Source organism: Drosophila kikkawai, chromosome 3R (genome assembly GCF_030179895.1).
Source record: "Drosophila kikkawai strain 14028-0561.14 chromosome 3R, DkikHiC1v2, whole genome shotgun sequence".
Lineage (NCBI taxonomy): Eukaryota > Metazoa > Arthropoda > Insecta > Diptera > Drosophilidae > Drosophila > Drosophila kikkawai.
Window position 1 is genome coordinate 12,427,381 of NC_091731.1, and position 21,988 is coordinate 12,449,368.

The window sequence follows — 21,988 nt, forward strand, 5'->3', positions numbered from 1 at the left end:
ATGTGACTTAGGCATTGGGTAATCTTCACCTCATTAGTGACATCATCATATGGAAAGGAATTTGCAAATTACTGAATATTAATATATGTATAAAAATATTTCACATTGCTTTTAAATATATCTTTTCCCTCTCAAGCATTTCCCCTTTCGGACTTTCACACTTTAAATTTAGTTTAAGCTTTCAATGTCCATCTAGAAAAGTTTCTTTAATCCATTAAACACAAGCTAACACATAACAACTAATAAATAAATTTATTAAAGAAAATCGATCAACAAAACGTACGAAATGAAAGCACTAGGACATTCTAATTTGTCGACTTGAGCCACGTCTCCAGCCTATTACGGATTCCTGTTCATCTCACTTGGTGGTGGAGGCCACCGTGGCGTTCTGCTGACCACTGCCAGGCGCTTCGGCTGCTGCCCCTGCTTCTGCGTTCCCAGCGAGATCAAGGCCGTGATGTCCAGCGGACTGAGATGACGCCTCCTGATCGCCGAGGGCACGCAGCTCCAGCTCTCCGATCAGCTGCATCACACGTATCTTACCTTCGGTGGCCAGTTTAGGCGGCAGACTCTTGACGGTGGCGCAGATGCTGTCGAAGAAGAGCTCCAGGGAGTCTCGGGCTGGTGTTAGTGGCGATATGTGCTGCAGCTGGAATGACTGCAACTGGCGGGCGGCGTAGGAGGGCGTGGTGCGCGTCGAGGGTGTGTAGCAGTGACCACCGGCTGCTATCGGCGTGATGGTGGCCTTGGAACTGATCTCCGGCGCTTGAACTGCTCCACTGGGCGGTGTGCTGGGAGCTGCCACTTTCTTGATGGTTATTCTGCAGGGCGGAGCTGCCGTCGTCGAAGAGGACGGAAAGGTGGAACAGACTGATGGGGCATTGGGGGGCAGCTCGTTGATGGTCACGTGCAGCGGCAGGTAGTCCAGCATGCCGGAATGTTGAGAGTCCGTCTCTGAGGTGCGGCGCAGCTGCTTGGAGGCGGGCTCTGTTTCGAGATCAACCTGCGGCTCCGAAACCGGCTCCACACCCCGTTCTTCGTCGTCTTCCTGCTCGTAGTCGGCGTCAGTATCTGCATCCCCACCGCCCTCCTCCTCCTCCTCGTCGTCGTCGTCGTCGTCATCATCATCGTCGGGAGGGTCGGCACCTGGTCCATAGGGCAGTACTGCCTCCTCGTCCTCATTATACTCCCACTTCATGACCAACGGTTCACCCGCCGCCTCCGGTTCCGCCCTGGGCGGCAGGGCTTTTCTCTGCGCATTTTCCGAGTGCTTGATGCTGCCCTCATGCTTGCCCAGATCGGATCGCTTGCAGCTCAGCCTGCACTCACAGACGGCGCAGAACACGAAGTGCGGATCCGTCTCGTCGGGCAACAGCCATGGATATATGGCCTGGTATTCCGGTTTTGTCTTGGGCCGCGGATACTTCAACAGGGCACACGGCCGGCGTGGCCTGTATTCCGAGCGCAAAGCGTCTCTGTGGGAATGGAGGTCTGCATTAGGAAAATTCTTGACTATATCTTGGCGGATACTCACAGTTTTTCCTGAGTTAATTGTAGGTTCGCCATTTGAGCAGACTTTTTGCAAAATATAAACAAATTGGCCTACTGTATGACCGTACTGGGAGAGCGGAAGTATACCAAGGGGCGCATTCCATTCAGAGTTTCCGCTTTAGTATTTTTATATACCCTTTCTGGCTATTATCATTTTAGGAAGACGTTTGCAACGCAGTGAAGAAGACATATATTTTTGATCAGCATCATCAGCAGAGTCGATCTAGCCATGTCCGTCGGTCCATTTTTACGTAAACTAGTCCCTCAGTTTTGAAGCTAACTTAATGAAACTTTTCTTCTAGTCTTCTGATTACTCTCACTGCTATATAAGTCGGAACGTGCGGGATCGGCTGGCTATATCAAATTTTATGAAAACATTTGCCTCTTCTTTAGAATATGTTAATTTATTTTTATTTTTATTTGTTTTACTATATATATATGTTTTTATTATATTTCGAGTATTATATATCGAGTAATTAATAGAAAAAAATATAGCTTCGTTGTTTTTTAAAAAACTTCGTGTACTCTGGTATATGAGTTTTGTTTTTATTATTTCAGAATTTCTGTTTTATTTTTATAAAAGTCGGATAACTATATCGTATAAATGCCATAGAAACTATTGGTAGATATAGACAAAAATGTAAAGCTGCGAATGTTAAACTGTAATTGTAACCAAATGTTTAGTGTAAATAGGCTATTAAAGTACACAACTCCATAAGCTGCTATCGATTTTTCTTTCGATGATTATTTTTTTGCGGTATTTTTTCAGTACATTTTAGTATATATGATGTGGCCTTACTAAAAGTTTCCTACTCCAGTTACGGTCACTCTGCCCTGCCGATTGCAAATTTGAGTTGTTGCCTGCACTTTTTATTTTTTTTTTATTTCCAACGCATGCTGTGATTGCGGTTCGGCCGGTGACCTTTGTGGAAAGTTCCCGGAGTATCTGGGGGATTCACCCATAAACCGCTAGTAATGGATGAGCAAAAAGCACAAACAGATCCGCTTAACGGCGCGGCCGACGCCGGTCACAAAATGGCGTCGGCGAATCCCGATGCTGCAACCTCGGCAACGCACGAGCTGAAAATCATGGACGTGGAGGGAGCGGTGGTGACGGAACCTCCTGTGGAACCAATGGTTATCCTGGTGGACGACGACGAGCAGGGCGATGAGATGGTGCAGGAGGAGCACGAGGATGCGGACCTCTTAGATATCAACATGGACGAGGGCAGTACTCCCCTGGTGGCTGAGCTGCAGTCGGCGCTGAGCAATCTTGACGAAAAGCCTTCCGGAGAGGATCCGCTGCTGGGCGACCCTGACCGGGATATGGATACCCTTTCTGCCAAGACGGAACCAAGCAGCGATGCAGAGAGCAACCCCTCATACCACGATCCAATGGGCCTGCTGGAGCGCCTCGAAACGCAGGAGGCCGATAGCCAAGATGAGGACGAAGACTATAGCATCGACGATTGCAGCAGCAGCGCAAATGGCGGTATCACCCGCAGAAAGATGCCGCGCGCCAAGCGCTGGCTGATTTGGATGAAGCGCTGGCCCTGGATGCTGCATGAGGACTCGGACGGCACCTACGCCTTCTGCCTGTACTGCAACATGAGCATTAACGTGAATAACCGCGCCAAGCACATTCAGCAGCACAACATGTCGCTGTATCATCAGGAGCGCGAGAACAACTACTTGGCCTTCAAAAAGAGTGAGGAGCAGACTAGGGGAGCGTGAGTACCGAGGCGTCTTTGTTTTTAATTCCTTATAAAAGAGATTCAAATCCCAAAGACCCACCCAAACCTCCTAGATATTCCTCTCTAATCTCGTATCGTTCGTAGGACCAGTGACAACGAGGTAAAGCACGAATTCGGCACCAAGAGCTACGTGGCCGCCATGAAAAAGAAGCGGATTAGCGAGATCGAAGCCTTTAACAACTTCAACTGGCTGCGGTGGCTCCGCTGGCATCCTTGGCTGGAGCGTTCCCAGGCGCAGGGTACCATCGGCTTGTGCCGCGTCTGCAACATCAAAATGAATGTTGAGTTTGTCTATCTGCGCAAGCGCCACGAGACTACAAAGGGTCATCAGGAAGCGCTACGCCAGCAGGATTCGGATAAGCCAAGCCGCAAGCGAAAGCGTAGCAAGAGCACCAGCGGTCCCTCCTTGGTTGATGAGGAGGCGGACCAAGAGACGGAGCCACAGCAGGAAGAAGAGCCAGAAGCAGAGGACACCACCGTGGTGACTATCAACGGTCACTTGAGTAACAATGAGGACCCTGGCCAGTGGTTCGAGCTAATTCCGGACACCAGTCCACAGCAGTGCCGCTGCACGCTGTGCAATTGCCCAATGGCAATCACTAGCTTCATGCGACACTGCAAGACCCATGCGCACTGCCAGAAGCTAACGGACCCGGCTCGGAGACGGTAGGTTTTACTGTTTGCACGAAGGCGCTGATCCTATGCACAGGAAGCGTTCAATATCGTTGTTACCTTTGATTTTGTGGAGACTTTGTTAAAGCCCGCCAATCGCTATTTACAGATCTACAACAGAACGGGGCATTTGGGCCGTGTATGCTGACCTGCATCCCTGGATGATTGCCGACCCAGAAGAGCCAAACCTGGCCTATTGCAAGGTCTGCCAGAAGCGGTTTATGTACGGAAATTCGGAGATCAAGCGAAAGAACCACGAGAAATCCGAGAAGCACACGTTGGCTCTTGCTGCCGCCAAGGTAGCCGGCGAAGCTGGCATTGCTGATGGAGAACGGAAGGAGGACGGCAGCGATGAGGAGGAGGAGGAGGAGCAGGCGGAGGCGGAGGCCAGTGAGCCCTCGCAGTCTGAGGCCCGATCGGGAAGCGAGGGTAGCGAAGAAGACGACGATAATTGGTCCGACAAGCAGAAGGGCAACAAGGGGTAGGTGATTTCAATAATAACAATATTAATAATATTTATATAATAATAATTTTATAATCACTTCTTTTATACCAGCCTAGCAGCGAAATCTGTTGCGGAGCCAAGGAGAGCCAAGGTTCGTGCCGGGAAGCGTTTCTATCCGTGGCTATGTTTTACCAAGGACCGGAAAACCCAGTTATGCAAGTATTGCCGAGTGCGTTTCCATAGCGAATCGGCGAAGGCGCGGCACGATTTCAGCGCCCGGCATCAAAAGCTTATGAATCAGTTTAAGGCGCGCCAGGCGAAGTTGCCGCAAAACAAAGCCGCTGAAGAGGAGGACGAAGTGGACGAGGACGGACAGAGCAACTCGGACTCGGGCACGGTGGATAACAAAAAGCGAGACACCCGGCCCATTGATAAACTATTTGTAAAGCCCATTCCCGCCACCATGAAGGGCAAGGTGATGGTGTGGAAATCCCGGTTTCCCTGGCTGACCTACAAAAAAAACGAGATGCGCGTCAACTACGCTTGGTGCAAGCTCTGCGATGTGTCCATCTTCCTGCCCAGCTCCAAGTGGGCCGCGAAGCACCAGCGCACCTCGCGGCACATTCGCCTGCGCAACGAACGGAAGCGCAATGGCGGTCAGCCCCCGCGGTCGACAGAGAGCATCTCCGCCGCCGTGGCCACTGCCGCCGCTTTGGCCAGTGGCGAGGCCAGGCAGAAGGCTGCTATGGCCGAGCTGCAGTCCAAATATGACTGGCTGGAGCCGGATGCCAATGATGAGAACCACTGCCATTGCCGCGTTTGCGATACGCGGCTGCCGATCAAGGTGTTCTTCCTGCGCCAGCACGATGCCTCGCGCAAGCATGCCGATGGACTGGAACGACAGAGGAGTAACAACGCCAAGGATGCTGCGCCATCGGTCAGCACCCATTCAGAAGCCACCGCGGATGCGGAAGTACAGGAATCGGGGCTGGAGGTGGACAAGGATAGCGACGCCGACATGAGCGTGAGGTGAGTGCTGAAGTTGTGTCCGTCCAAATAGTAGTTCCTGATCAGCGTTATACCCTTAGATCTGACGGCAGCACGGCAGAGCCGCCGGCAAAGCGATCCCGCCGCTCAATGGAAGTTCGCCGCATCCTTCGCGCCCTGCGCGATTCCATGGGCAAGCGGCTCGAGGAGCGCAGTCAGCTAGACATGGCCAAGGACATGATCTGCTCCTCATTTGATATTGTCACCCGGCTGCGAACGATGGAGCGAGAGGGGGCCATGGGACATGGGAACTGCACGGCGCAGGCGCCGGAACCGGCAAGAGCGACCCTCCCGAATACCCAGCCATCGGAGCCCCGGCACGTAATGGATCTCTTCTTCGACAGCATTGCGCCGACCATGAAATCTCTGCCAGCGGACTTGGCTGCTGAGGGCAAAGCCAAGATTATGCAGCTGGTTTGTGGCTTAGAGGTTCGAGCCATGCACAGGAATTCGGCAAAGGCAGCTTCTCCTGTTTCTAGCCCCCCTTCATCTACTCCTGCTACTGCTGCTGCTGAATCTGCATCTGCAGCGGCTTCAGTTCAAGCCACCGCTGCTGATATCGATTTCCATTCCAATGTCATTACAATTAACGACGACGACCAGGTCATGCAGAACAACAACAATGACGTGGACTCAACTCCGAATAAGTCTGCCAGCGGAGCACCCACCGCATCCCTGACCATCAACGGCAGTCCCAAGGACCTGCCAGTGAATATTCGTCGTATATTAAGCTCTTCGCAACTGCAGGTAACAAACCGCAACGATCCGGACTCCGTGCGATGTGTGCCGCTGGACAAGTTAACCACTCAGAGTCCGATTAGCGTGAATGGAAATGGACGACATTCCCAGGGTGGCTCCCTGGAGGCACCGCCCACGCCTGGATCCGAAGTTAAAAATGGCAATACCCTGGCCATGCTCCGGCAAATACGGGTGAACAACAACAATAGCTCTAAGATGATCACTATTTCCAAGGCACCCATGCAGTCGCCGCAGCAGCAGAATTCTGGAAGCATGTCCTCGCCAATGGTGCGTGGTGCTCCCAATAGCATAGCTTCCTTTCGGCCCATGCTGAATCACAACCGTAGACCATAGGCCTCCTAAGAAAATAATCGCTATTCCATAGCCTTAGATTTAGTCATTGTCATTATTTAATTCGCTTTGAATCGGACACTATTTTATGCATACGTTAAAGATGAATGCTTGCGAGTACGAAACCTATTTAATATTTATATATTTACATATATTATGCGTCACTCGACGACAAAAAAAAGAATAACAAATTGGAACTCTTTTTTTTTTTTATTTCCCAAAATCAATCTGAAACTGTGCCCAGTAAATCGCCCCTATAGTTTTCTTATAAGCACATCAAAAACATGATAAACTTGTGTTTTGCCAAGTTGTAATTATTATTAAAACTGTACGTCTATATGATACTCTCTTGTTATTCTTCTTTGGCCGCTTGGTGGTTGCTCTTAACTGAGTATAAATTCAAGATCAGTCGATACGATCAGCTCGGTTCTTCTAGCTGCTGGGGTTCTGCAGCCTGGAAGGCATTCTGAAGCACCGATTCGCCGGCATCTCGTCACTCTTTATCGTTGACAGCTCAATTTTAGTTCGACAAGGAGACGCAAGCTGAAACTAAACACAGGAGACGTTTGATTTCGTTGTCACCCTGAAATTTGTGGAAACTTCATTCCAGCTCGGTAATCTCCATTGTATAGTTCTACAACGGAACGGGTCATTTGGTCTGTCAAAAGCTGTCTATTTACGGAAATTAGAAAATTAAACGCTAGAACCTCGAGATATCCGTGAAGCACGTGTACCATGGCTGATTGGGAAGGGGAGCAGGACGTGCGCAACGAAGAGGAGCAGGTGGTGGCGGAGCGAGGAGCCAGTAAGTCCCCGCAGTCAGAGACTCGATCGGAAAGCGAGAGCAGCGAGGAAGAAGACAATTGGTCCGAAAAGCAAAAGGGCACCCAGGGGTAGGTGTTTTCCAAAGCCAATATCAATAAATTAAGCAGTTATCAATTGGCTCATTAAAAATCGAGTCAAAACTAAAAGAAGATAGACAAAGAATATATTTATACATAGAATATAATTAATTTGTTTTCGTAAGATTTTAAGAAACACATTTTTAAGTTGTATTCAATATAATTTAAATATTTGATATATTATTATATTTACCAATACAAATATTTACAGTTCTACAATCACAGCTTTATATCTTCCGATCGTTCCTATGGCAGCTATATGATATAGTCCTCCGATTTTCATAATATTATAACCGAAATTCTAAGATAATACAAAATGCCCATGTCTCAGAGTAGATGAAAATATGCGAAGTTTTAATTTTTGTCATAAAAATTGTCCGATTCGACTTATGTACATATGTATATACTAGTGTTAGTAGTCAGAAGACTATTTCCAAAGTTTCATTTCGAAAACTTCAAAACTGAGGGACTAGTTTAGGTACAGACAGAAGGACATGGCAAGTTCGACTCGGCTGTTGAAACTGATCAAGAATATACCCATGTATATACTTTATAATTCTGACTGAAATTATAATATCCCTGCTAGGGTTATATAATAATATAATTTCTATATCAGTCTAGCAGCGAAATCTGATTTGGAACTAACAAAGACCAAGGAACTTGCCGGGGTGCGTCAACAGCCCAAGAATCTGATTAATTCTCGCCACGAGAAGCCGCGAAAGAAGATGACTACCTCTAAAATCGCAAAGCTGAAGGCCAAGTTTAACTGGCTGATGCTGGATGCCAATGATGAGAGTCGGTGCCACTGCCTCATTTGCGAAACGCGGCTGCGCTTCACCGTGTTCCACCTAAGGCAACACAGTGTCTCTCGCAAGCACACCAGGGGACTGAAGCGGCAGAAGCGCAACAACGATAAGAACACTGCGCCATTGTTCAGCATCAATTCAGAAGCCCCCGCGGATGTGGAAGTGCCAGAGCCTGGCTTAGAGATGGACATGGATAGTGACACTGACAAGAGCATGCGGTGAGTGCAGAAGTTCTGACCATCCAAGCAGTAGTTCTGATCAGCTTATATCCCCTAAGATCTGACGGCAGCATGGCAGAGCCGCCGGCAAAGCGATCCCGCAAGCACATCCTTCGCGCCAATCAGAAGACCAAGAACAAGCGCCACGAGGAGCGCAGTCAGCTAGACATGGACAAGATCTGCTCCTCACTTGATATTTTCAATCGACTTGTAACAAAGGAGGGAAAAGGGAACATGGGACAAGACAACAATACTGGGCAACCTTCGGAGCCCCGGCACCCAATGGATCTCTTCTTTGACAGCATTGTGCCTACCATGAAATCTCTGCCTGCGGACTTGGCCGCCGAGGGCAAAGCCAATATCATGCAGGTGGTTTGTAACTTGGAGATTAAAGCCATGCGCAGGGATTCCGCAAAGGCAGCATCTCGCGTTTCTACCCCCGCTCCACTGAATCCTGTTGCAGCTCCTCCTGCTACTGCTGCTGCTGACTCTGCAGCTGCAGCTGCTTCATTTAAACCCAAACCTGCTGCTGATATCGATTTCCATTCCAAAGTCATCACAATTAACGAAGACGACCAGATCATGCAGAACAACAACAATGACTTGGAATCTACTCCGAATACGTCAGCCAACGGGGATACAACCGTGTCTCTTGCCAACACCGGCAATCCCCAAGACCTTCTGGATGTGAACAAACCGCGCCCTTGCCGATTTGTGCCGCTACATAAGTTAATGAATCCGAATTTATATCCTTAGACCCAACCATCCCACGCCTTGGGCCGAAATTTACAATGGCAATTTCCTGGTCCCACTCCGACAAACACACCTGAAAAAGAACAATAGCTGAACGATGACCATCACTAAGGCAGTCGCAGCAGCAGCAGCATTCTGGTGGTCCCAACAGCATCCATCTGACCTTTGAGCTCCTGCGAATATCAAAGCTAATCCACTGCCTTAGACTTAGTAATTTTCATGATTTATAAATTGCTTAATGATCCATTCAAATAAAAGAACAACAATCTAACCCGCTAGTGCCACTTTCCACAATAATGATCGCTCCAATAGTTTTCTTTATAAGCACTTCAAAAAGTTGATAAATTTATTTAGTTTACAGACTTTTGCCAGGTCTAAAGTATAGTTAAACTGTATGTCTATATGTTACTCTCCAGTTATTCTGATTCGGCCACTTGGTGGTTGCTCTTGACTAAGTCTAAATTCAAGATCAGTCGCTACGATCAGCTCGGTTCGTCTTGATGTCGCTGCTGGGGCTCTGCAGCCGGCAAGCCATTCTGGACCACCGATTCGCCCGGCTTCTCGTCACTCGTTATCGTTGACAGCTCAATTTCCCGCAGTTCGCCAAGAAGACGCCGCATAGAGCTGTGCATGAAGGCGTTCTCGGGCATCTCATAGCACCCAGGGATTGAGGATGCTGTTGGTGCAGGCGTCGGAGCTGGAGGTGCAGCCTTTGGCGAAATGCTACTCCTATTCGGTTGCTTCTGCTCATTGGCCTCCAAGGCCTGATCGATGGGGGCCGAACGCGTGTGCAGCGGAAACATGAACTTGACGTCCAGGAAGCTACACAGCTCCTCGATTCCATCTAGAGTGCGGCCGAGCTCTTCGTTTCCGTTCGCCTGCTTGGCCACATGGTGACGGACGGTCCCCAGATAGGTTTGTAGCTTGCTCCGCGCAATCTTAATCACTGTTTGGGCATTCTTCAGTTCCAGGCGAAGGAGCTCGGGACTCTAAACGAATCAAAATGAACAAACACTTGGAAAGAAAACTTTGATATGGCTCACATTCTCCAGGTAACCGTCCATGGCCACTCGATGGGAGTCCTGCAGCTTAGCCAGGGCCGAGGAGTCCGCCGCATTGCGCTCCTGCATGTAGGTGATCTGCCGATCAATCTGACTCCCGCTGGTCGCCCCCGATGAGGACTCTGAAGTAGTGCGAGGTCGCGTCCCAGTGGGCGGTGGTACTCCTTCTTTGCCTGTTGAGTGGTTGGCGAACGACACACAGGCGAAGGCATTCGCGGGATAGTCGAACTTTTTCGGGTTAAGCATGAAGAGAGCATGCCGCAGCACCAAGTGTACGTCCACATTGCCGGGATAGCGCATTAGATACGTCAACGAAGTTGTGTAGTCGCTGAGCAGCACTGAAAGGGGAATTAGCCAGGGCGGGAAGTACAATGGGGAAAGTACCCACGCTTATCTCGAATGTGGACCAGCATGGCCACTAGAATGTAGTTGGGCAGGTCGAAGCGGTCACTGTCCGCGAAGATTGCGTCCCACAGCAGCAACAGGTCTAGCAGCATGAACTCCCGACCAAAGAGGAGTCGTAGCCAGCGGCTGCATTGGAGGAGAGATTAGCATTTGAAATCTCTCCCGCATTTCTGATTGCAAACTTACATGCCGAATATGTGCAGCGGGATTTCCATCTTTTGTAGATAGTGATGCAAGTGCTGGTCCTGCTTGGCGAGTATTTTGTCCCGTATAAAGTTCAGCTGGCTGATAACCTCCGCCTCCGTCTGGGGCTCATTCTCCCCGGGGGCCTGAAAGACAAAAAAGGCCAGAGATAAGGGCTGGTGCACTGACTGACTGCTGCACTTGAAAGTGGGGGACGCACCTCGGCCCGCTGCTCGATATGGCCACCGGGAGTGGAGATCAGATTGGAGACGCGATAGTACGACTCCACCGAAGCCATCAGGCGGGAGAACAACGAGCTGCACAAGGGGAATACGTTAATGTATTGAACGTGGAATATTTTGAGATTTTTGTACTAGGTGTCCGCCTCCAGATAAGCGGGATCCAGAACGTCCAGCAGCGTCGGATTGATGTCGGTCTTGGCCAGCTCACTGAAGTGCAACAGGGACTGGTGATCGCTGTATACCACAAAGATGATCGGGGCCAGGATCTCGTGCATTCCCTGCCTGTAGCACATGTACGGATGCTCCCTGGCGTAGTAGAACAGTATGTTCACCATTGCATTCTGCACCAAGGGCTTTCGGAAGAAGTCCACACCCGGGAAGGTCCGCACCACGTCCTGCCTTATGACGGCGAAGAGTTCTTGGTCGCTGAAGTACTGGTTCCACACGCTTTGCGTGGACTGTGACAACGGGTCATCGATGCAATCCCCTGCCAGCTGGTGGGGATTCCTCACGTAGTCCGCCCGGAACTTATCGTACCGCACCCGCTGGTGTAGCCGCTGGCTGATCCAGCTGCGGTGCTCCGAGGTCAGGACTCGTAGCAGCAGAGCCCAGTGAATGCTACGGAACTTGGACATCTTGAGGTCCCCGGCGAAGGCCGCCTGCCGCAGGCTTTCAGGCTCGCCATCGAGACTCTTCAGCAGCTGCTCCCACTCCTGCCGGTAGCGCTCCACCGAGTTCATTGCTCCCGTGTCCGCAATCACACCAGGGTTCCCTCGCAGACGCTCACTGGCTGCCCTTGTTGCCGATCCGTTCAGAGTGATGGCTTCTATGCCCCAAACGGTCATCGCTCGTGGCTGGCAGCGTCCTAAATGCAGTCGCTCGTCCTCACCGTCGTCATGTCAACGCTGAATCAGTGCAGGGCAGATAGGGCGTTAAATAAAACACAAACAAAACGGAAAAAGTGCACTCAAATCCAGATTAGGCTACAGTGTGCCCGCTGTATTGCAACACGGAGAAATTGCCAAAGGCAGTGAGAATTCCCCCTCCCTGGTAGCTGGTCACACTGAAATGGTGAAAAGCGACGGCCATTGAACAATTGCCGCCCATTTTGAAAATTCGCAACGTCCGCCATATTTTTTCCAATTTAAAAAGGCGATCTTTCGTGGGAAACCGCCAGAAACCCCTATGAATAGCTAATTAGGGCTCATAATTTGGCATGAGATACTTGAAAATCGGTATAAAGAAATTCGGTGTTCTATAACTGAGCGAAAAATGCATTAAAATTTAATTCGGAAAGGGTTTTTGTGTTAGTTTTTTAAGGTTTATAAGTCTTCATACTGAAATAAATTCGGGTTTTCTTTTCTTTTTGTTTTGTTAATTTTTAACGATGTAATTAAATTTTAAAAAATAAAATGATGACATGTTTTTCTTGCAGACACAACTAAATAGACTCAGATGATGCTGATCAAGAATATATATGCTTTATATGGCCGGAAATGTCTCTTTCATTGCATTTCTATCTTCTGACTCTAATTATAATATACTTAAGGAGGTATTACAATTTCAATATTTATCCATAATTTTTTATGATAATTTTTAGAATTGAGCAAAATTTGTTAAGGCAAAAAAGGGTGAAAAAATAAAACAATTAAATAAATTATATTCAGCTTATGAATTATTTTACTTTTTTCCACTTAAATGTAAGGTTTTAAAATTATATTATATATTCTTAGAAAACCAAGTTTATTGTTTTAATATGATTGTATTTATAAAGAATGCGATAAGTAAGTACTAAATCAGAAAGTGATGCGGACTATGTTACTTTTCTTATTCAGAATTTATTTCTTAGGAATAGAATAGGCAATCAATGAATATATATATACATACCATCTTTCTTAGAATTTTTTTGAGACAAGTGATAAGACCCACTATATCACTTAGTGCTCCCGACATTTCGGAATCATTCTCGAAATGAAAACGACCGTGATTCAAATCGTAGCTTTCGCCTGCCTGCTGGGGCTTGTGATGCCCTTGCCAGAAGGTGACCAATTCCTGGACGCGGAGTGCGGAATCCGAGCTCAACATCGTAGCAAGCGAGTTGTAAATGGCACAGTCGCCGACATGACCTCGAGTCCCTGGATGGTTTTTCTGCGTGATGAAGATTATTTCATTTGCGGTGGAACTCTGATATCTAACCGTTCGTTTTTTAAAAAATCGCTTTTCGCTTGTAGTTAATATGATTTTTTGCAGGACTGGTGCTGACGACAGCTAGTTGTATCAAAGGTCACAAAAATCTTATGTAAGCTATTTACACTTAAAAGTATCATAACAGAAAGTCCTCATATACATATACGATTTTACAGGGCTCGGCTCGGAGAGTATTGGAGACATCAAGAAAGTAAATGTTTTGGAACATACTGTACTGAGCGCGAGGAGCATCCAGTGGAAAAGGCAATCATACACCCTTACTACAATTCAATAAGGTTTGTTAACGACATAGCAATCCTACTGCTGCAGGGAACAGTGGTTTTCAAAGGTAAGTTCCGAGTGGCTGATACAATAGACTTTTTCTTAGGTATACTTTTAATTTTTGTCATATTTGTCTCCTAACAGCGAACATCAGGCCTATCTGTATCGCTAGGAACACCGTTGAGTGGGCAAAGTCTATCAACGAGATTCAGAAGCTGACCGGTACTGGCTGGGGCTATACCGAGAACGGGAGGACTAGCAATGAGCTCAGGACACTGGAAATCTGGCGACAGACGCCTGATGTCTGTGCTGAGTTTGTTGGTTTAAACGTTACCAGCAAACAGTTTTGCGCTGGAAGCCGGACAAGCACCATGTGCAACGGTGATTCCGGCGGTCCGGTTGGAGCAATGATTTCGACCACAAAGGGCGATCGCTTTGTCCAGATCGGAATCGCCAGTTATACGAACTATCAATGCAGAAGGGCCGTCGTTTTCACTGATGTGCTGAGCCACATCGATTTCATCCTCAGTGTGTGGCGTCAATACAGCAGTTAAGAGATCAGATATTACAGCAGATGCCAATGATTTAGATCAGAGTTAATGTGCATACAATTTCCTGTCTCTATGTAATTTTTTAAATGTAAATACCAAAATGGACAAATATTTTATTATACAAAATCGAACATCGAAATAATTTACATTGCGTACCTAAATTTGTAATTAAAAACCTGTTTTTTTAACAGGCACCGGAACTGGCACTGGCCCCGGCTCTAGATCTGGCTTCGGCTCTGGTTCTAGCTTTTCTTTTGACTCCTCGCAAAGTTCGGATATTTCGTTTGGATCGGCGCAGCATTTCCATGATTCCTGGACCCCGAACTGGTAAACGGTTTCGTGGAAATAGTGCTCTCCGGGATTGATAAATATCCGTGGGAACTCCGGCTGATTTACAGCATCCGGATAGTTTTGCAGTTGCAGACTGAAACCACAATGCTGCCAGTAGCGGGTGCACTCCTTCCCAAGGATAGGTTCCTCGCCAAGCGGTTGCTGCGGAAAGTTGTTAGCGGTGGAAAACTTCATGCACGGTTGGTTGCTATAAAGCTCTATAAATCTGCCGGAATGCGAATGTAAGAACCGGGCAATGTAGCGCGTTATATTGGAATCGAACTCCTTGTCGAGGGCATAAAACACATCGTAGCCGGTCACCTTTTGCTTCTCGAACTGACGCACGCGATCGCCCAAGAACACCGGTAGTCGGATATCATACACAGAGTCATCTACGGCCTTGAAATTCCCCGTGGGCAGACCGTCGTCGCCCATGGACTCCATCGTTTCCGTCGCCTCGATTGTGATCTGGTGATCAAAGATGCCCCTTTTCCCAGTTTTCTGGCCAGCTAGATTGAAGTAAATATGGTTGGATATGTTCACCGCTGTGGTCTGATCGGTGGTGCCCTCGATCCAGATGAAGAACCGGTTGTCATCGTCGATGGTGAAGTGGATCAGTACGTACAGGTTGCCAGGAAACCCTTCGTGCCCGTCCTTCGATATGTGTCGCAGAGTAACGCCATCCGGTCGTTTCATGTGCAGATCCCAAATGATCTGATCGAAGCCCACAAAGCCCCCGTTGACCTGGTGCTTCTGGTTCAGGTTCTTGGACACGATGATCCTTCGCTCATCCATGATAAACTCTCCGTTGGCCACGACATCCGTGACCCTGCCCAGCGTGCAGCCAAACTTGTACTTTCGGTTCTTAGTGTAGCCAGCAATGTCGTCGAATCCGAGGACCACGTCCGCCAGTTGGTGGTAGGCATCCGGCGTCTGAATGCTCTGAACGGTGGCTCCCAGTTGGATGATGGCCACCGAGAGGCGGTTGGCGTTGGTGATCGTATATCTACGGACTACCTGGGCCTGCTTCGTAATCGGGTTGGTCGCGATACCGAAAATGTCCTCCACAACCTTGACCATTTCTCCGAAATATTTTTGTTGCTTTTTAATTTTGAATTTTGAGCTTTTAAAATTGGAGTCTTTTTTGCTTCAAGTCAGATCGAAAGTGTTTGAAAGTTGTCAATAAAACGGGTAGCTTTTCAGACAGCCAAAAAGAGAAAAAATGTATCTTCTTTTGCATAAATAATAAATAATTTTATAAATAATTTAATAAAGATGCCCTAACACTATTTAAAGGTATATTTTTCCCTATACAAAATTGTTTCATTTTCTTAAAAAATATGTAAACGCAAATATGTTTTCTGTTATCCAACTGAAAACATTTATATTTATTTTCCAGATGTATGCCTTAAGTTGAAGTATTTTCATGCTTCCTAGAAGTTGCGGTTATTCAAAAGGATGATTGATTTTTAATTATTAATTATTATTAATTTTTTTTTAATTTAATTTGGTTTACATTTAATATTAATTATGTTACATGTTAAATTAATTTTTAACTTTCATTGTTTAAGTGGTGTGCAAACCAATTATGTGAATACTCTAAGAACTGTTCAGTGCCATCATAAATATAATAATCGATTTATTTTACAGTCATTAGGCAAAGCTATTTAACAATCACACTGAAGCGCATGATTCTCCAATAAGTGAGCGGTGAGCATATTGAGGAATGGTTGGGATTTAGCCCAAGTTCTATAGCAAAGTATTACAAAAACAAATTGAATATCTCATTAATTTGATTTTGTGCCGAATCACCAAACAAAAAAGATTTAACTCAGTACTTGACAGAGGGAAAAACAACTGAATGGACATAAAGCAGGCCGCAATACAGTAGAACTTCGGTCGCAGAATAGCTCCCAGCTTACCCAACTCACCGTTCTCTGCTCACAGATATTTGTATAATCAGCCGAATGACAGCTGAGTATGAGAAGCACGACTTTAGTCTTGTTTGCCGCTCTGCTTCTAATGATCAGATTTTGTGCCATTAGAGGCTAAATCCAGCAGAAAATATTAATTTATTTGCGCGTTCTGCTTCGCGAATCTGCGGTTTGTTTATCAGTACCCACACACTCGCACCCTCACCTATTGGGGTCAATGCTTGTCGCTATAATATGCAACAATTAATTCATGATAATGCCAAAAAGTCGGCATGGCGAACTCCAACCAGGAAATAGAAGACAATAACGAAATGCGGAGACTGAGACTGGAGATGGAGACGGAGACGCGCGCCGGCGCATTAGCTCGGATCGGACCTGATCGTGCTCGGATCGAATCGAACGGATTGGCAGAAGTTCCGACCGCTCCGATGGCATGCTAAAATTGCAAATAAACCAACCGACATCGGCATCGGCATCGGCTAATGGCCACTAAACACTAAAGGTTTCTATTTTCGATGTGCTGTGTGAGCTGTGCCATGACATGACGGTCAATGTCGTTTTTTGATCTAGTCTCGGGTAATTTTTCTAATCTCTTTGGGGCTTGAACTTGAACGATCCGCGGTGGCTTTGACCCAATGACTGAATGCCGAACGTCAGCGGTTGGATGGGTGGTCAATCGGGTGTGTCCAGGGTAATAATTACAGGCTCAAGTACTTGTCGGAGACATGGGTTAAGCACACCATGAAACCATAAATTTTTGAGACTGCTGAATAAATGCATTCATTTCGTTGTATGTCAATCAGCCGGAAGGGCCAATAAAATGCAAATGCAAAATGTATGCAAATGCACTGCATTAACGCACCCAGAAATCCCATCCAGGCAACTACTTATGCCGCAGCACGTATGCGTCACATTGGCTCCGATTTATAATTTCTCGGTCAAAGTCAATGTCAATGCAAATGGCAAAAAGCAGCAGGCTACCAGCTAGCAGCATCTCGCGTTCGCATTCGCATTAATAACAATAATCAGTCAATGGGGCTAGCTGGCTAAGACACCCGTCCCGGCCTCCGCAACGGTCGCAGTGCGACCGAACGAGTTTTGGCCGCTTATCAAACGCTTCGGTCGCCTTTGGCCTGAGAACTCGTTTGCTGTGCGGGGCTGTCTTTGGACCCTGTTACAATTTGCTTTTGCCTGCTTAGCATTTTGTATTTCCTGATGTTTAATCAGCCAGCTGAAGAAGCAGCCGAGACGGCAAATCGACTTTGGGGTTCACTCCATTGGTTTCCCTGGCCGGAAAGGTATCACTACTTTTTGGGATGTTTGTAAGGTTCTATATTTTAATTACAGCTATGACATTATTCCCATTTATTACCCAAACAAATATTCTGTTTAAGAAGTCTTTATAATTTCCATATTATTAACATTTGTTTCCCAAATATTTTAAAAATATTGTACATTTAATTTATTCATGCATTTGTACAACCAAATCTAATGTTAGCCATCGGTAAAACATTTTATTTAGCCTTGGCCGTGGGTATATATTAACATGCTAATTTGCAATTGAGTTGCTCATTTCTCATTTAATTTCCCTTATATAATATTATTCTATAAAATTCATTTATGCAGAGATATTCCCGCATTTACGATTTACTAAAGTCGAATTCATTGGATACACAACTAAGTGTATGGACACGTTAATCGCAATTAAAAGCGCTCAATGTGTTACATTAAGAATTTCCTTGAGGGAGTCCATGTCTGATCGCCAAGGTAAGAATATACCCGAAAATAACGAATATACATTTGTTGTCTGTTAGCTTTATTTTTTCACCTTGCAGTGAGGGTATTCTGAATGCTGTCTGATCTTTCTTCGCTGTCACAGCTCCAATGCGGTCTTCATCTCTTCATTTGCAACACAGACAAACGCGAGGTTAGCTTAGGTCGCTTGGCGTCTTTTTGCGCAGCATTGGCCTTTTTGTTTGGCTTTGTTTCCATTTACATAATTTAATTGCCGGGGCTGGGGACTGGGGGACTGGGGGTCGGACCGAGCTGATCGGACCGCCGGAGGTCCGGGCCCAACTTGTTTACTGTTACATCTATGCGGAAGAGTCCGAAGCGGAAGTCTGTCTGGTCTGGGCCAACTCCACCGGCCGTAATGTGTAATGAGGCGGGGGAACCAGAATACCATGAAGAACACCATTTGATCGGAGGAGTCGATCTGATCAAATAAGAGAAGAGCCTTGGAACCCTGTCAACTTTGCGCCAAAAGGTCACGAGGTTAAATGTAAATGGGGATCGGGAAGGGGGCATAATTCATTCTTGTTCAGATTCCAGCGTTTATATTTATACACTGTGAGCTCACAGGTGGCAGTGGTCTCGTGTTGTCCGAAACTTGTTCTGCCGCCAGATATAAAGAATTTCCTATAATTCGATTTAAGATAAATAAATGGCTATTTACCCAAAGAGATTCCGCTAACTAGCTGGGTCCGATTTCATAGCTTATAAGCGTGGTGGTTCTTAACCCTGAATTTTGATTAAATAATAATAATAAACTGGGAGAAAAATGTACCTAGTTTGTAAGGCATTATTATTACACATTAAAGGGGGAAATTCTACAATGATCAACAGATAATAAATTAGTAATAAAATATTGATAATAATTATTTATGATTACTTAATTTTAAAATTCAATTTCTTAAACGAATTCATTTTCATTATAGACTTAAATACCCCCCACAGCTCCGCAGATCTTGTCCTATTTCTTATTTCCTGGGTCTTCAAATCTAAAATTATCTGCCTAATCAGAAAATCGGATCTCTGTCTCACACAGCCAAAGTTCTTGATAAGTTTATGACGCATATATCTAGGCACTAGTTTAACTTCGCCTTGACTGATATCGTTGGCCAGAAGGGGTGTTAAATGAGCTGCCCCCGGTTTATGGAGCTGCCCGACTGGTTTCACCAGACGAAAAATAAATAAGGGCCAAACGGACAACCAAAGCTTGGCTGGGTTCGGGAACGAAGTGGAGTGGGTTGGCAACCAGTGATCGCTGGAAAACACATGCATATTTATGCAAATCCACTTACACTCGGCGAGAAGTCGAGAATAGAAACCCCAAAATATATAAATCTGCGGACGGGCCGAAGGCATTTTAAAACGCCAAGCAGGTTTCCGATCTCCCCCAGAATTCTAAGCAGGCTCCTCGGCCTTACCGATGCTGATCATGATCGAGTTGTTAATGAAAAGAGCCAAATGAAGCCAAGCCAAGTCAGGCCAATTCAAGCCACACCGAGCGGAGCACTTGGTGACGACTTCTTAGCCAACTTCCCTTCGGGCCGGGACGAGATTCTGTGGAGTGTACGGAAATACTTTTGCCACCGGCCCGTAGCGCCAAAATAGAAAATCAAAAATTGAAAAAAAAAATTATATATATAAATGCTACTGACAAAATTTCGGGCGTGGGCGAGCAGAAAAAGTCTCGGACACGTGATTAATTTGCTAATTTCTGCGGCTCAGCGACTCCAATTCGTTTTATGGCTTATCAATGTTTTGCATGGCTTATTCTTATATTTTTTGGCAGTTGAAAAGCTTCCCGCCTTCGCGGCTCGACTGGGCAATGCCCTATGCGTTTTTCAAGAATTCTGGCGATGTATTCGAGTTGCTTTGCAGGGAATTCCCACTGTCTCATGTTATTTTGAAGTTTTCATTTTCCAATTACAATTCTTAATGGGTCATAAACTTAGTGCTAATGCGTTTTAATTACTCAGTTACGAGCCTACAATTTTCTCGAGGATATATTTCGTTCAATGACAATGTCACGGAGCTAGTTGGCTAAGTTTTTCATTTGGTCATTAAACAAATTGTAAAAATATTCATGTTTTAAAGGTGTGACGACCACAAAGGCTATTTTTAGATACAAAATAAACAAACACTTAGTTTAATATTTAAAAAAATAGTACTTTTCAGCAAATATGATTAGTGAAACATTGCTCTTATGTTCTCATAAAATAATTAACAGAAATCGAACGGAAATTAACTATGACTGCATTTTTATTGGTTAAATCAATTTTATTCATTCAAACCCAAACATTCAAACGTGCCAGCCACGAGAATCCATATGAATGGGCGCGGAGCTTGTGGTCGAAAGAATAGTCTGAAAATAGGGGTACAGGTTTATTATCTTGTGCTAAACCCTAATGGATTTCGGTTGTACACAGCCTGACAAGCACCTCGAAGTCGTAAAAGCAATGTTTGATAAATTGGCCAGACGCGCGGCCTGAGAATCGCCAAGTTGGTCAACAGCATTCGGGCAATAGACGAGTCTCCGCCAGAAGCGTGTGCTGAGAGAAATGTATTCCGAAAAGAGTATTAACATATTTTATGCAAATCACATTGATCGCATTGTGGCAAGTGACAATGAGATCGGTATGGCAAAGTCCACGCGGGGTTGCCCGGGGAATCCATTTAAGCTGTTCCCCTTATACGAGCCTAAACATCTTTATCTTTGTGGATAGCTGTATCTACACGGGAAGGAAAATAAAAGAATTGTTTAGAAACTAAAAATATATAAAATTTTAAAATTACAGAATACCAATGTATTATTTTCTGCTTCAGCGACAGTAGCATTGTTTAGATACAAATTTAAAGAGAATATCTTTGGGTATTCAATTTGTTCTCTTCATCTGTTTCTTTGGGTGTAAGATGTATCTGGCTTTGTTTTGGTATCTGTATCTGAGTGGGTACGGAGTACAGCTACGGATATGTAATGAGGCTTTTGTTTGATTTCGTTATTATTTTTCATGGCACATTTGAGGCGTTTGTTGACGTGACATTGCGCTCTTCCTGCGGCACATCAGATATTTGCATAAGCAGATATTTGCATAAGCATTTGGTTAAAGCGATCGCCGGCATCTGGAGGACTGGGACTGGTACTGATTCGATTTTTCACGCACTTTGCACTTGAAAACGCTCCGCTCAGCCACGGCCAATTTGTCACCAGAAAGATGCGTCATTTCGTTACTTTTCGCAACAACCGCCGGTCTGCATTTAAATTAGCTGCAATTAGTTCGGGCTGCGGGCCAGAGTCAATTGCCTCACTAGCTCAGTGAAATTTAATTTAAGTTAGTGCGGAGTTGTACGGCTGGCTACGCCCCAGGGGTTAGGGCCAGGCCAAGACGGGGCCATCCAGACGCGAGACGTGCTGCGGCACTTGCATAATAAGAGTACTTATGGGTAATTGTGCAATTTTCGCGACTCAAGAACTCGTCAAGAACTCGCCAAGACCACGGATTGACCTTGGCTGGCCAGCTCACGACCCGCCGCCGCCACTGCCACCAATTTTGTTAAGATGCCACTGCCACTGCCGTTTTGCAAGTCACAAGCTCATGGGTTTTAACCACACACAACGACCGCAATGACGGGCATTTAGCCAGCCTTTTTAATTCCATCTTGGATTTTTCAATACCACATCGGCCATTATCGGGGATTCTTTTGCGGGTCAGCGAGGGAGTTGCATTTTGGCACTTGACTCTGCAATTTTCCACAAGTGCCGCATGCACAGTGGCACTCGGTTCTCGATT

The 21,988-nt window shown here is 46.1% G+C and overlaps 6 protein-coding genes across 7 annotated transcripts; 3 read left to right on the forward strand and 3 right to left on the reverse strand.

Moving 5' to 3' along the window:
• Window positions 1-233: 233 nt before the first annotated feature.
• Window positions 234-1,661, reverse strand: Ravus (ravus). The gene is made up of 2 exons (XM_017166007.3): window positions 1,535-1,661; window positions 234-1,475 (listed from the first exon to the last, which is right to left on the reverse strand). The coding sequence occupies exons 1-2, from the start codon at window positions 1,564-1,566 to the stop codon at window positions 359-361; spliced, it is 1,149 nt and encodes a 382-aa protein (XP_017021496.3). The 5' UTR covers window positions 1,567-1,661; the 3' UTR covers window positions 234-358.
• A 709-nt stretch (window positions 1,662-2,370) lies between these two features.
• Su(var)3-7 (Suppressor of variegation 3-7) lies at window positions 2,371-6,902 on the forward strand. 2 transcript variants are annotated; one of them, XM_017165979.3, is made up of 5 exons: window positions 2,371-3,281; window positions 3,390-3,971; window positions 4,087-4,458; window positions 4,534-5,451; window positions 5,511-6,902. In XM_017165979.3, the coding sequence occupies exons 1-5, from the start codon at window positions 2,527-2,529 to the stop codon at window positions 6,559-6,561; spliced, it is 3,678 nt and encodes a 1,225-aa protein (XP_017021468.1). In that variant the 5' UTR covers window positions 2,371-2,526; the 3' UTR covers window positions 6,562-6,902. The 2 variants fall into 2 exon arrangements, with proteins under 2 accessions (XP_017021468.1, XP_017021469.1); XM_017165980.3 differs by having other exon boundaries at window positions 3,396-3,971.
• Window positions 6,903-7,133: 231 nt separating this feature from the next.
• Window positions 7,134-9,534, forward strand: LOC108074049 (protein suppressor of variegation 3-7-like). Its single transcript, XM_017165920.3, has 3 exons — window positions 7,134-7,451; window positions 8,077-8,484; window positions 8,544-9,534. The coding sequence occupies exons 1-3, from the start codon at window positions 7,294-7,296 to the stop codon at window positions 9,238-9,240; spliced, it is 1,263 nt and encodes a 420-aa protein (XP_017021409.1). The 5' UTR covers window positions 7,134-7,293; the 3' UTR covers window positions 9,241-9,534.
• Window positions 9,535-9,549: 15 nt separating this feature from the next.
• On the reverse strand, window positions 9,550-12,127 carry TBC1D5 (TBC1 domain family member 5). The gene is made up of 6 exons (XM_017166006.3): window positions 11,261-12,127; window positions 11,107-11,203; window positions 10,890-11,032; window positions 10,687-10,829; window positions 10,281-10,636; window positions 9,550-10,226 (listed from the first exon to the last, which is right to left on the reverse strand). Exons 1-6 carry the CDS (start codon window positions 11,971-11,973, stop codon window positions 9,720-9,722), a joined length of 1,959 nt encoding a protein of 652 aa, XP_017021495.1. The 5' UTR covers window positions 11,974-12,127; the 3' UTR covers window positions 9,550-9,719.
• Window positions 12,128-13,099: 972 nt separating this feature from the next.
• On the forward strand, window positions 13,100-14,151 carry LOC108074039 (chymotrypsin-like protease CTRL-1). The gene is made up of 3 exons (XM_070286230.1): window positions 13,100-13,325; window positions 13,629-13,664; window positions 13,742-14,151. Exons 1-3 carry the CDS (start codon window positions 13,100-13,102, stop codon window positions 14,149-14,151), a joined length of 672 nt encoding a protein of 223 aa, XP_070142331.1.
• An 86-nt stretch (window positions 14,152-14,237) lies between these two features.
• On the reverse strand, window positions 14,238-15,653 carry LOC108074048 (galactose mutarotase). The gene has a single exon (XM_017165919.3). It carries the CDS (start codon window positions 15,556-15,558, stop codon window positions 14,317-14,319), a length of 1,242 nt encoding a protein of 413 aa, XP_017021408.1. The 5' UTR covers window positions 15,559-15,653; the 3' UTR covers window positions 14,238-14,316.
• Between the last annotated feature and the right edge of the window lie 6,335 nt (window positions 15,654-21,988).

Bases quoted from the DNA above. Each gene is read 5' to 3' on its own strand.
- Ravus (XM_017166007.3), bottom strand. From the start codon at position 1,566: ATGGCGAACCTACAATTAACTCAGGAAAAACT. The intron at 1,476-1,534 runs GTGAGTATCCGC...CCATTCCCACAG, and splicing joins CAATTAACTCAGGAAAAACT to AGACGCTTTGCGCTCGGAAT.
- LOC108074049 (XM_017165920.3), top strand. From the start codon at position 7,294: ATGGCTGATTGGGAAGGGGAGCAGGACGTGCGCAACGAAGAGGAGCAG. The intron at 7,452-8,076 runs GTAGGTGTTTTC...TTTCTATATCAG, and splicing joins AAGCAAAAGGGCACCCAGGG to TCTAGCAGCGAAATCTGATT. The intron at 8,485-8,543 runs GTGAGTGCAGAA...ATATCCCCTAAG, and splicing joins GACACTGACAAGAGCATGCG to ATCTGACGGCAGCATGGCAG.
- TBC1D5 (XM_017166006.3), bottom strand. From the start codon at position 11,973: ATGACCGTTTGGGGCATAGAAGCCATCACTCTGAACGGATCGGCAACA. The intron at 10,637-10,686 runs GTGGGTACTTTC...TTCCCCTTTCAG, and splicing joins GGTCCACATTCGAGATAAGC to TGCTGCTCAGCGACTACACA. The intron at 10,227-10,280 runs GTGAGCCATATC...TGATTCGTTTAG, and splicing joins TGGACGGTTACCTGGAGAAT to AGTCCCGAGCTCCTTCGCCT.
- LOC108074039 (XM_070286230.1), top strand. From the start codon at position 13,100: ATGAAAACGACCGTGATTCAAATCGTAGCTTTCGCCTGCCTGCTGGGG. The intron at 13,326-13,628 runs GTTCGTTTTTTA...TTAACGACATAG, and splicing joins TGGAACTCTGATATCTAACC to CAATCCTACTGCTGCAGGGA. The intron at 13,665-13,741 runs GTAAGTTCCGAG...GTCTCCTAACAG, and splicing joins GGGAACAGTGGTTTTCAAAG to CGAACATCAGGCCTATCTGT.
- LOC108074048 (XM_017165919.3), bottom strand. From the start codon at position 15,558: ATGGTCAAGGTTGTGGAGGACATTTTCGGTATCGCGACCAACCCGATT.